This window comes from Miscanthus floridulus, chromosome 18 (assembly GCF_019320115.1).
Source record: "Miscanthus floridulus cultivar M001 chromosome 18, ASM1932011v1, whole genome shotgun sequence".
In the NCBI taxonomy this organism is placed as follows: domain Eukaryota; kingdom Viridiplantae; phylum Streptophyta; class Magnoliopsida; order Poales; family Poaceae; genus Miscanthus; species Miscanthus floridulus.
Window position 1 is genome coordinate 26,472,092 of NC_089597.1, and position 13,256 is coordinate 26,485,347.

A 13,256-nucleotide genomic window follows, 5' to 3' on the forward strand; every position below is an offset into this window, starting at 1 on the left:
TTGAAGTTGGAATCCTCAATCGGCTATGATCCTCCCATATACATAGAGAGGGTGGTCTTATCCTAGTAGGAACCAAGTCCAAAATGCGTTCTTCATGTTTTTCACGCCAAAAATAGATCCAAAACCGAATTAGAAATCAACTTAGTTCTGGAAAGGCAGGCGGTTCACAGGCTTGGTATAGGGCCAGCCAGGGCAGGCATAGGAGCTGGTTTGGGAATTGACCTGTCCGGTTCCGGTGCAGGTTCGGCAGAGGTGGCTCCATCCTTTTTCTCCATTTTGTTCATTTTTGTGGCTTGAATTATATTGTTCCAAATATTTTTCGGCGCGTTTTTTATGTCAGAAACTTGATGGTCTACCTCGCAATTTTGCGTGTCAACATATGCTCCCTATTTTTAGGTGAATGAAACATGATGAATCTCAAAACACAAAAGAATAGTGACGATGCCCAACTCATCAGTTATTTAGCATCTAAGGGCATCTAAAAGCACCAAAAAAAATTATGAACCCCCATTTTATTTCCTGGGAGTCACCCATTTGGGTGCTTTGAAGGCCGTACGAGCCAGGCTGAGAAACAAGAATAGTGAAAGTTGCAGCCCACGGACTCAGCCAGGCCTCCGGGTCCGAAATCAAACACGCTCATGGATTCCTCAAGGCCCAACTGTACTTGAACTCGAACCACGCAGCCGCCCAACCGGCAGTCCGGCACACCGGCCCAAGGCCGGAACCGTGGAACTAAGTAGAAGCACAACACATCGGAGAAACATGGTGGACAACAGCCGGTGCAGTTTTTGTGGTGGCCTGGATTCCTGGAAACACTCCCTCCTGGAGTGTCATATGGCGAAGGCCGTCTGGGCGTTGGAGCGAGATGAGATCGCTGGAGCAATATGTATGATCAGTGAAGGAGATGCGAGAGCATGGTTAGCGTAAGTGTGGAAGATTTTGTCTCATGAGGCAATCACACGGGCCATGATCCGCTTGTGGGCGATTTGGCATGAGGCGATCGGTGATTCACGAGAATGTTTTTTAAAGCCCCTTGTCCACACACTTCTTTGTGGAGAGGTATCTGGAAGAGCTCATGGTGACCAAGCCGACTCTGGGGAGCAGTGCGGGCGGACTGCCAGCGTCGTCATCGAGATGGCTAGCCCCACTGCCTGGTCTTGCAAAAAATAAATGTTGATGCTGCAATGGCAAAGACCTCTGATCTTTCTGCCGCAGCTGCAGTGGCGAGAGATGAAGCAGAGAATTTTTTGGGAGCATCAGTGCTAGTATTGGAAGGCATAACCAGCCCGGAAGTAGTGGAAACGATAGCTTGCCGGGAGGGTTTGGCGTTGGCATCGGACCTGCTACTGCACAAGGTTAGGGTGGCTTGTGACTGTATCAATGCAGTGAAGAATATCCGTGGAGAGGGAATGGGGCTATACGGGGCAATAGTGAAGGAGATCAAAGACAAGGAGAGCAACCTTCCCCCGTGTGGAGTTCGTCCATGAACGAAGAAGTTCAAATGTGAATGCACATAGATTAGCTAGGAGCTCCGAATCCATGTCTCTTGGGAGACACGTCTGGTTTTTATCGTCACCCAAATGGTGTTTGTAATTCAAGCCTGAGCTAATAAAGGGCGGATTTTTTTTAAAAAAAAAGTAGAAGCACGACAGCCAAAACGAAAAAAAATCGATCCCTCCCAGTCCCACCATACGCGACCCGTGCACGGAAGCGGCATCGATCGGTGTCGCATCACTGCGTTCGCCTACGAACAGTGGCGGACCCAGGATTTAAAACCTAGGTAGTCCTGGCAAAAAATTTCACATGCAACACGACAAAATTCAAAAAAAAAGTTTGATAAAATAGCTATAAATTAACCAAATTGAGATAATACAATTGAAAGAAAAAATCGTTGTAGTCCTTCCGAGTAGGGAAGTGTTCCTACGTCTTATTGAATCTGAACCCAAATTAACCAAACATGCTCATCTGAATCCCAATCCCAATCAGCAACAAGATCGAATCGTTTCTCAAAAAAAAAAAAAAAAAGGATCGAATCGAAGCAGTGCGGAGTAGCCACCAGCAGCAGCCGGCATGCGGAGTAGCCACCAACCAGCAGTTCCTCCTTGCTTGCGTAGCAACTCACTGGAGTAGCTTGGATATCACCGCGACGCTGCCCCGGCTCCTTGCTAGCATCGCACCGCACGCAGCTTCCCTGCTCCCTTGCTCGCGCCGCTGCGCCAGGTCGCTTCCAGCTCGTGCCGCCACACCAGGCCGCTCCCTGCTCCGAGATCCGCTGCGCGTTGGTCAGCCGCGTCGCCCGCGTCACGCCACCGCCGCCGCCGCTTACGGGGTTAGGGCTTGGGGTGTGAGTGTGGATGAGAGGCAGAGACAGAGCTCGGGACGGATGTGGCTTCTTTCAGTTCTTTCTTGGGCCAGATTTTTTATGGGCTAAAAGATCGAAAATGCTGACTACTAAAAAGTTTTTGGGCCAGATTCCAGGGTAGTCCTGGGCCTTCCTGGACTACCCTTTGGGTCCGCCACTGCCTACGAAATCCTCCCGTATTTCGCAACACCGACGGCGCAACCACTCCCGCACCACCACCACCACCACCACCAGCACCATGCGCCCCCGCCTCTCCCCTCCATGACGACCCCGCCACCCCTCCTCCTCACCGCCCACTCGGCCGCCGCGCTCCTCGTCCTCCTCGGCCCCACCGCCCGCACGCGCAAGCGCCTGCGCCGCGACGAGGCCGGCTCCGCCTCGGACGCCGAAGCGACCGACCCCGACCCCGACCCCACCCCGGCCCCGGCCCAGGCGACACCCGCCGCGGCCCCGGAGCGGGAGACGCCACCGCCGGCGCCGGCGCCCCTGCCGCTGCCGCCCACGAGCCTGGACGACTACCCGCTCGCGTTCCGGGTCTCGGCGCCCACCTTCCACTTCCTCTCGGGCCTGCTCGACCCGCTCCTCTCCCACCCCTCCCTCCCGTCCCCGGTGCTCCTCGCGCTCGCGCTCGCCCGCCTCGCGTCGGGCCTGCCCTACCCGGCGCTCGCGGCGCTCTTCCGCGTCCCGCCCTCCGCCCCCCGCGCCGCCTCCCGCCGCCTCCGCCGCGTGCTCCTCGCCAACTTCCGGTTCTGGCTCGCCTTCCCCTCCGACCCAACCAGCGCCTATTCCGCCCCGCTCCCCTCCTGCCGCGGCGCGCTCTGCTGCGCGCGCTTCGCCGGCCCTACCGGCCCGCTCGCCGCGCAGCTCGTGGCGGGCGCCTCCTCCCGCGTGCTCTCGCTCGCCGCGGGATTCCGCGGCGACCGCACGGACCTCGAGGTGCTCAGGCTCTCCTCGCTGTATCAGGAGATCGAGCAGGGGAAGTTGCTTGACTCCCAGCAGTACCTGGTTGGGGATGGGGGTGGGTACCCGCTGCTGCCCTGGCTCATGGTGCCGTTCCCAGGGCCAGTGGTGCCTGGCTCCCCTGAGGCGGAGTTCAATGCTGCGCACAGGGCAATGTGCCGCCCGGTGAGGCGTGCTATCCGGAGCTTGATGGGATGGGGAGCCATCGCTAGGCTCCGTGAGGAGGAAAGCTCTCGGGCAGCTGTGGCGTGCATTGGGACATGTGCAATGCTTCACAATGTTTTGCTGACTAGGGAGGATTACTCTGCATTGGCGCCGGATGTTGAGGAGGCAGAGAGTGATTTGGGGGAAATGCACAGCCAAAGAGATGACGCCGGTGCCGGAGCAGAAGGACTCGAGGTTGATGGTCAGTGCATTGGCGTTGCGGACCGCATTGGCAGCAACAATGAAGGACCTGCGAGCGCCTGACTAGCGATGATGATTGTTTCACAATTCCTGTCATTGTCGATTCTTTTTAATCATATATAGTTTGTATAGTGGTGAATATTTTGATTCAATTGGATTTGTCACTCTTCAGTTAGTTGCTTGCTCAATGAATGAAGAAGAATTAGACTGTCACTTGACACATGTTTCGAGTGAATATTTCGAGTGTTGACTCATCATGACTGTATGCACTCATCTAGTTGTTGAAATCCAACTGTAAGCATTTCTACACCAAATAGCATTTCAACTGGATACATTTTGTGTAGAACAAATTATATAAATATGTATACTGAAGCTCCTGAAGGAGTTTGGATACACTTCATTAAAGTTGCCCCAAGACATGGCTCCATTTAACCATTTTGTGCTACAGCACACCACTATTATTTTATTCACCTGTCCACTATCACAGTATGCACATCAGCTTGGTAGAAGAAAAAACTAGCTAAATTATGCAACACTATTCCACTAGTGAAAGCAGAGTTTTAAGGATATGGTTCATGCTAGGTCTTTTGCTCCTCTCCTCTTCCACGCATGACACCGCTATCTTTAACATCGTGGCTGCTTGTAAGTAGTTGAATTCTCCATCCAGTCTGCAGTCAACAAACTCCAGGAGCCACGACGGATCTTGGGTTGCCAATTTCTCTTTGAGAATCTCAGCAGAGCATCGGATAGACATTTCGACCACCTCCTCGCCCTCACTTACCCAACTGGAAACCCGAACCCCTTTTACTAACTCGAGGAGCACTACACCATAGCTGTAAACATCAGCCTTCCCTGTTATTGGAAGATTTAGAGACCACTCTGGTGCGATGTACCCTCTAGTCCCATGCACCCTTGACAGCATCTGTGCTCCTGCTCCTCGACTTAGTACTTTAACCAATCCAAAATCTGCAATTTTTGGTTCGAATTCTTTATCTAACAATATGTTCTCTGGTTCAACATCACAATGCACGATCCATTCATGATGGAGATATGCCAGTCCTTTTGCCACTCCAAGTGCGATATTGTACCTTTGGCTCCATTGCAGCACATAAGTCAAGTCCTGATAATCAAACAGAAATCTGTCTAACGAACCATTTTCAACAAACTCGGAAACCAATAGCTTGTGAGTTTGCTCAGCACAGAAGCCCCAAATTCTTACCAGATTCATATGATATATTCTTCCAATGATGCTGAGCTCAGATCTGAACTCTTGTTCTCCTTGCATCATATCACTTAGCTTCTTCACTGCGACCTCCCTTTCATCATCAAGGACTCCCTTGTAAACCGCTCCTGATGTGCCACTTCCGAGCTCTTCTTGGAAACACTTGGTTGCCCTCTCTAACTCCTTGTAGCTGAACCTTTGGAACAGGCTGGAAATGATCATGTAACCTTCATCCATAGTCTCTGGTCTTCTCTCCCATTTGTTAACAATCCAACAGCCTACTATGATTAAAGTCACTTCAATGACAAGCAATGTCAATGCAGAAGATAGGAAGTATCCAAACTTGAAACTGGAATTGTCACCCACGAACATTTGTGATGAGGGGTATGCTTCCTTTTCAGTAACTTTGCAAACATGTCTTGGTCTAGGAGCCAATTCTGGTGAAGACCATACTGCCATTGGAGTTTTCAGATAGATATCATTGTAAGGATCTGCGAAGTTCCTGCCGTTGAAAAGAAAGGCCTTTGGATAACATTCGCCTGTTCCCTTCCGGTAACCAAAAGCTTCGCAGTTGGTATTGTTCAAGCACATATCCCTGCACATCCACCATGGCGCCAGTTTAGAATAGTTTAAGTCATAGCCCCATAAGTCCGTTCCAGGAAGCTTCCTAAATGAAAAGGGCATGGTATTAGTCTTGCGCCTGCAACCTTTGCTCCAGTCACTTGGTTCAATCATCTCAAATCCTTCAAGGCAAGAACATGACTCTAGCTCCGGTCTGTATTTGCACAGACTGTTTGCTCCACACAGTCCATGTATATTGCACACTCGAGGGAATGCCATCCAAGAGACTGACCAACTGCCAGTGGTTATGTTTAGGCTATACAACCTAAGGTTACCATCATAGTCAAGAGTCAATCTCCTCATCATCTCATTGCCGAGATCAGAAGCTTCAAATTCAAGCTGGTCACTTGCCACAAACCGTCCTGTCTGGTCAAGGACCCCATACCGGGTACTATTATAGGTAGTCCTACCATTATCCCATGGCAGGTAGAATGGATCTGGCCAATATATGCTACTAGTCTCAGGACCATTGTAAATAAGAGTTAGGATGTTGTTACTGGCGAAGTAGAAGGCATAGAAGCCTGAATAGAGCAAACCTCTAGCAGAAGCAGATACCAACTTAGTATTTCGAGTCATCGGCTGCAATGGTAGAAGTGTATCAGTTGGTGAGTCGAAGCTTCTCCAGAGGTGATGCCCATCTGTATCCATGACAACAAGGTTGCCGCTATTGAGAAGCATTGCACGATCACTGCGAGATGCGGTGGTGTTGGTGCTCCATATGACCATGCCATTATAGTCCACAAGGATCAAGCCTCCATTCTTCCGGAAGATGAGCTTGGAGCCCCTGCCATTGACTGGAGCATCACGGTTAGCCGTCCAGGAGACAGTCTTGCCAGATGCCCAGGAGAACCAGATAGAAAAGGTGAAGGCGTTGGTGGCCACCTTGTAGAAGCCACAGGTGAAGGCACCATTAGGCGACACTAGGATGGCGGTGGTTACATCCTGAGTGGAGATGGAGGAGCCTCTAGCAAGGTAGCTCTGGTCGTTTGCAACAGAAACAGAGGATAATGATATAAGAAAGGAGACAAATGTGGTGAAAATGCAGAGGTCTCTCATGGCCATGGCTACTTGGCAAAGGTGCACAGAGGAAAGATGGGTGAGTCATTTATAGCATAAGAGCCAATAGGTGCCCTGGCGGCTTCAAGTGGCCTCTATCTCTGACTTTCTGTGGCATGTACTTGAGTACCAGTAGCTGGGAATGGGACTGATTGGTGGATGACCTGTAGAGGACGGTAAGGCCAGATGTAGCAGACGGTTGACTATGTGATCACAGTTCAGGACGTCTTTGAAACTTGTTTCTGTATAAACTCTAATTTCTTCAGTACCCTTTATGTACTTCTGTAGCCGCCACACAAGTATTTGTCAAAATGTTTGTTGTTTGCAGTTCTTCCCTCTTCCCATACAGTGACCATCGCCGTAGTATACCTGTTGTTTCTCTTTTCTTCAGTCTACTTAGCCTTACAGACATCCTTTTCTAATGAAAAGGATTCCTAGCGCAACCTCAAGAGTTACGATGTAAATCTAAACATTGACGACTAAACGGGGTAGTAATCTACACCTTTTGGAATATTTGGAAAGAGAGAAATAGGAGAATTTTCAACAACGAGATAGAAACGGTGCCGCAAGTAGCCGCAAGGATAAAAGAAGACATAGAGCAAAGGAAGAGAGCACTCGCTTATGTTTAGCTACTGTTTTCCCTTGGGGTGTGTGTTTCCCTCTTATCCCTGCTTCGGGGGGCTTTAAACCCTTATGTGGAGTGTCTTTGCTTGCACATAAACTCTCTTTCCTATCTTAAGTGAAAGGCAGAGCTCCTGCCATTGTGTTAAAAAAAAATTTCAGCCATTGCGTTCAATGTTGCAGACAGTTACTTGCATAAACTCTGCATTGAGCAAGTAATCAACAAAGACCGGAATCTTGTTTCTATTGAATCTTGCATAATCTTCCTAGGTATGACACTGTCTACGTAGCATGTGAAACCTTGAATTGGACAAAGGTTAGACAAAAAATGAGCAGGTCTATAGTTGTGACCTTTTTTTTGATAGTATAGTTGTGACCTTACTATGGCCAGGATTAGGACTTGACCAATGCCTCAGGGAAACATGTCAAGGATGGTGTGTTTGTCTAGTGCTGGATATTTCTTATGTATACTGGGTTCTAAAGTTTATTGCCTGCTAGTGAATCAAACAGAAAGAAACTAGACTACCACTAGATGCATCTTAGTGGTGTAGATTCTTGATGTTCTTGATGTTTTTACCGTATTTTTAAGTATAACTTTATCCAATCTTCTAGTTTGTTAGGATCCCTGCATTTCCAAAGGTTTATAGTGTAAGTGTACATAGACCGAAGTATACAAATAATTAAACCAAGTGAAACACAAGTACCCTGTTGGCCCATATTAACAATAGTGGAGCTTTGAACAGCATTATGGTGATATTAACACGATAATTCTCTAGTTTATTTCATATAAAGCACTCTCAAGATATTTCACAAAAGATTTGCATAAGACTCCCAGTAATGTTCTGAGCAACAGGACACGATAGCTGTTAGTAACAGAACTAGACATTATTCCACCAGTGTAAGTAGAGCTTCAACGACATTGCTCATGCTTGGTCGTCTTCTCCTCTCCTCTTCCACACATGACACTGCAATCTTTACCATCATGGTTGCTTGTGAATAATCGAATTCTCCACCCAATCTACAATCAACAAACTCGAGGAGCCATGAGTGATCTTCTCTTGCCAATTTCTCCTTCAGTATCTCGGCAGAGCATCTAACAGCCATTTCCACCTCCCCCTCCGCCTCGCCTTCCACTTGCCGAGTGGATACACGCATCCCCTTCACTAGCTCAAGAAGCACTACTCCATAGCTGTAAACATCAGCCTTGCCGGTAATTGGAAGATTTAGAGCCCATTCTGGTGCAATGTAGCCCCTAGTCCCGTGAACTCTTGACAACATTTGTGTTCCTGATCCTCGACCTAATAGTTTTACCAATCCAAAATCTGCAATCTTGGGCTCAAAGTCTTCATCTAACAGTATGTTCTCTGGTTTAACGTCGCAATGAATGATCCATTCGAGGCATTCATGGTGGAGATACGCCAGTCCTTTTGCTACCCCTAGTGCAATGCTGTACCTTTGGCTCCATTGTAGTACAGGAGATAGGTCCTGATTGTCGAACAGAATCCTGTCTAAAGAGCCATTCTTAACAAATTCAGAAATCAAGAGCCTGTGACTCTTCTCAGCACAAAATCCCCAAATTCGCACCAGATTCATATGATAGATTCTTCCAATGACACTTAGCTCTGACCTAAACTCTTGGTCCCCGTGGACTACATCATTTAGCTTCTTAACTGCGACAATCCTTTTGTCACCAAGCACCCCCTTGTAAACTGCCCCTGATCCTCCACTTCCAAGCTCTTCCTGGAAACACTTCGTTGCCTTCTGTATCTCCTTGTAACTGAACCGTCGGAACTGGCTGGAAATTATTGTGTAGCCTTGGTCTGTAATCTCAGGTCTTCTCTCACATTTGTAGGCCCAGTTTAGTTGCCGAAAATTTTGGCAAAACGACACTGTAGCATTTTCGTTGTTATTTGACAATTAGTATCCAATCATAGTCTAATTAGGCTTAAAAGATTCGTCTCGTGGATTTCGTCTAAACTGTGTAATTAGTTTTATTTTTTATTTATATTTAATGCTTCATACATGCGTCTAAAGATTCGATGTGACGAGGAATCTTGAAAAATTTGGCGTTTTGGAGGGTAACTAAACAGGCCCTAAACGACCCAACACCCAACTATGAATAGTGTCACCTCAATTACAAGCAATGTCAATGCTGAAGATAGGAAATAGCCAAATCTAAACTTGGAGTTGCCACCGTTGAACATTTGCAATGTAGGATAAGCTTTTTTTCAATACTTCTACAAGCATGGTTTATCCTAGAAGGCGATTCCTGCGAAGAGGTCATAGCCTTGGGTATTTTCAGATAGATATCTAGATATGGATCTGCAAAGTTCTTGCCATTAAAAAGCAAGGCCTTAGGATAGAAATTGCCTAGTCCCTGCCGATAACCAAAAGCTCGGCAATTATCGTCGGAGCGCATCTTCTTGCACTTCCATAGTGATATTTTACTAGAGTAGTTGCCATCATACCCCCAGAAATCTATTCCTTGAAGCTTCCTGAATGAAAAAAAATTGTTAGCAGTGATATTTATCTTGGGCTTGCAGCCTTTGTTAGATATTTAGGCATTTTCATTATCAGTTTAATCTAGAAAAATAACATCAGCAGGTTCATGACGGCATATATGTGCATGTGTATATCTCTAATGAACGCTACAGCATGCAGAGATGCAGAGATGACATACAAATAAATACAGTAAAAGCGCAGATTACAGTAATAAGAAAGATTACACTGTACCCAGCGGAGGGTCCCATGCCGAGGGCATCGGAGGCTCCATTCGCACTGGTCGACATAGTGCGTTGCTCGAAGTCGCGGACCACAGTTGGTGCAGGACGATATTCGCAGTGCAGTCCCACGAATGGATCACCAGGAAGAAGACGCCTTGATGTTCCGCAGGCAATCACCAGGAAGAAGGCGCCTTGATGTTCCGCAGGCAATCACCAGGAAGAAGACGGGATCCAAGAGCGATCACCACCAGGAAGAAGACGTACGTAGACGAGCAGTCGCGGATCGCTCCACATAAACCTAATCGCCGCACACCCCGTGCAAGGTTCTCAAGCGGGCGAGGGTTCTGGAGGCACCTGCTCTCCCGCTCCTCCGTGTGCGCAGAGGTACGGGATGGGGAAACCAGAAAGCTGCTGAGATGTGGTTTCTCTCAGGAGCGGTTGTGGAAGACGGAGATGATCGCTCCACAAAAATCTAATCGCCGCACACCCCGTGCAAGGTTCTCAAGCGGGCGAGGATTCCGGAGGCACCTGCTCTCTTGCTCCTCCGTGAGAGAGGCAGCGGAGAATCCCAGGAAACGGAGAATCGGAAGGATATATATAGGTGCGACGGGAAGGGAGAGAGGTAGCAGAGAATCCCAGGAGACGGAGAATCTTATGTGGAGGCCACGCCACGGCACGGCCCACAGCCCGGCCGGCGGCGCACGTGCGTGGCACGCCTTTATTCTTTTCTCAGCTTCTCAATTTAGATGAATAATTTTCAGCCATATAAGCCGAGTCAACGTTCAGTCAAAATTCCATATGGTATTAAATCATACGACGCTTAATGTTACGTACCATAGAGTTTTATTTGATTTATTAAATATTATATGGGTCAAGCCCGTATTATATCCATCAGCCTTTGCTCCAGTCGCCTGGTTAGCCTTCTAGGCATGAACATGATTCAAGCTCTGGTTTGTATGCGCAGAGGCTGTTGGCCCCGCACAATCCATGTATGTCGCAGAGTCGAATGAATGCCATCCTAAGAGACTGACCTGTTTCCACTGGTGGCATTTAGGCTATAAAGCCTCAGGTTGCCATCATAGTCAAGAGTCAACCTCCTCATGACATCCTCTAGGCCAAGGTCAGAAGCTTCAAATTCAAACTTGTCACTAGCAACAAATCGGCCTTTATAGTCAAGAACTCCATAGTGGCTGCTGTTATAAGTACTCCTTTTATTTGCCCATGGTTTGTAGAATGGATTAGGCCAATATACACTACTAACTCGAGGGCCATTGTATATAAGACTTAGAACATTGGTATTGTCAAAGTAAAATTTGTAGAAGCCTGAATAGGGCAAACCCTTGGCATATGCAGATACCAACCTAGTGCTCGAAGTCATCGGTTGCCATGGCAGGAGCGTGTCGGTTGGTGAGTCGAAGCTATTCGAGAGGTGATGGCCATCTGGGTTCATGACAGCTAGGTTGTCACTGTCGAGAAGCATTGCACGGTCGGCAGGAGTCGAAGTTGTGCTGGTGCTCCATACAATGGTACCATTGTAGTCCAGAAGCTCCAGCCCCCCGTCCTTTTGGAATTTGAGCCTGGAGCCCTTGCCGTTCACCGGAGCGTCATGGTTGGCAGTCCAGTCCATGGTCTTGTCAGCTGAGTTGGAGAACCAGATGGAGAAGGTGAAGGCGTTGGTGGCCACCTTGTAGAAGCCACAGGAGAAGGCGCCATTGGGTGACACCAGGATGGTGGTGGTGTCATCCTCGGTGCAGACGGTGGACCCTTTAGCGAGGTAGTTTTGTTCTTTCGCGACAGCAATGGAGAACACCAGAAGGAAGGAGGAGATGAATCTGATGGGAATGGAGGGCCATGGCTACTTGGCAAGTGTGAACAAGCAAACCGTGTGGCAGAGGGTCATATATGCTCATCAAGCTCAACTACGTGTACTGACGTCACAACCAGGTGCAGCTTCTGTCAGGCCGGATAGCATACTAGCATGTACTGCGGGCCTGTTTGGATCACTTTCAAAATTTGTCAAGCCAATAATTTGGCAAGCTATGATTTTAACTTGTATTTAATTTGCTATTAAAACTTACAAAAGTCTCACATTTGGCTTGTCAAATCTATGTTAATGTTTTTGCTCAACTTTTAGCTTGCCAAATTTTAGCAACCAGAGAACCGAACTAGGTTCGGGTGGCTAGCTGAGCTAGGTGTGCTCGCTGCCGGCGTTAGTTCGAATCCTGGATTCGACTCATGTCTCTCACCGAGATTTATTCCCAAATAAATTCTACAGCCTCTATCGCGTGGAACCACAAAGGGATTGCGACGCGCCCGTCGCCTACGGAGCCGTAGATGGTTCCGGTGATCTCAAGAATGACGCGATCTTTCTATCTGCATGTAGTTGTAGATCTGATTGTGTACGCGTGGTGTGTGTAGGGTGTGTGTAGGTGTGTGTTCGTACATGAACAGATTCTACAGTTGTACCCAGAGTAGAGGCTAAAAAAAAGCAACCAAGCAGGCCCTACGTCAGTACCAGGTAGGAAAGGGACTAGGCGCCCAATCCTTAAGCGCGTGTTTAGTTGGCTGGATTTTGAAATTTGGGCTGCTGTAGCACTTTCGTTTTTATTTGGCAATTAGTGTTCAATTATGGACTAATTAGGCTCAAAACGTTCGTCTCGTAATTTCAATCAAACTGTGCAATTAGTTTTTATTTTCGTCTACATTTAATGCTCCATGCACGTATCGCAAGATTCGATGTGATAGGGTACTGTAGCACTTTTTGAATTTTTTTTGAAACTAAACAAGGGCTAAATGTTTTTTTTACAACATCCTTGAACGGTTGAACCCGTCCAGGACGTGAATGTCGAATGTGAGCTGACAATGACAGTGGGGTGCAAGAACTGCTCTGTACAGACTGTATCTAATGAAGTCGTTGTCTCGGCCCTCGTTCGTTTCAGCTTATCAGTCATGATATAGTGTTTTTCTCTCAGTAATAAAACAACGTTAGCCGGCTTATCAACCGTAGAAAAACATCGGCCGATTCTCGTGCCAGAGCCATTCCTTCGCTGCTTCACCTTTGCCTGAATGGAGCATGGAATCAATGCGATACACAAAGACGCGATTTGCATTGTTCATCTCATTGCAGTTGCTCGTTAAAACTATCCACCACCATAGCTCTGTAGCTTAGATATTGTATACCGGTGGTTAGCTCAACCCGTCCAGCACGGCAGTGCACGAGTCCGTGCCTAACTTTTGTGTAATTATTTATTTCTACAAGTATAGTAGCATGTATACTAGGCAGTAC

At 47.9% G+C, this 13,256-nt stretch overlaps 2 protein-coding genes and 1 pseudogene across 2 annotated transcripts; 1 reads left to right on the forward strand and 2 right to left on the reverse strand.

Moving 5' to 3' along the window:
* Positions 1–2,594: 2,594 nt before the first annotated feature.
* On the forward strand, positions 2,595–3,919 carry LOC136522511 (protein ALP1-like). Its single transcript, XM_066516322.1, has one exon. The coding sequence runs from the start codon at positions 2,624–2,626 to the stop codon at positions 3,788–3,790; it is 1,167 nt and encodes a 388-aa protein (XP_066372419.1). The 5' UTR covers positions 2,595–2,623; the 3' UTR covers positions 3,791–3,919.
* Positions 3,920–4,201: 282 nt separating this feature from the next.
* On the reverse strand, positions 4,202–6,632 carry LOC136522949 (putative receptor protein kinase ZmPK1). The gene has a single exon (XM_066516744.1). It carries the CDS (start codon positions 6,630–6,632, stop codon positions 4,263–4,265), a length of 2,370 nt encoding a protein of 789 aa, XP_066372841.1. The 3' UTR covers positions 4,202–4,262.
* Positions 6,633–8,132: 1,500 nt separating this feature from the next.
* On the reverse strand, positions 8,133–11,780 carry LOC136519483 (putative receptor protein kinase ZmPK1; annotated as a pseudogene).
* Positions 11,781–13,256: the final 1,476 nt, after the last annotated feature.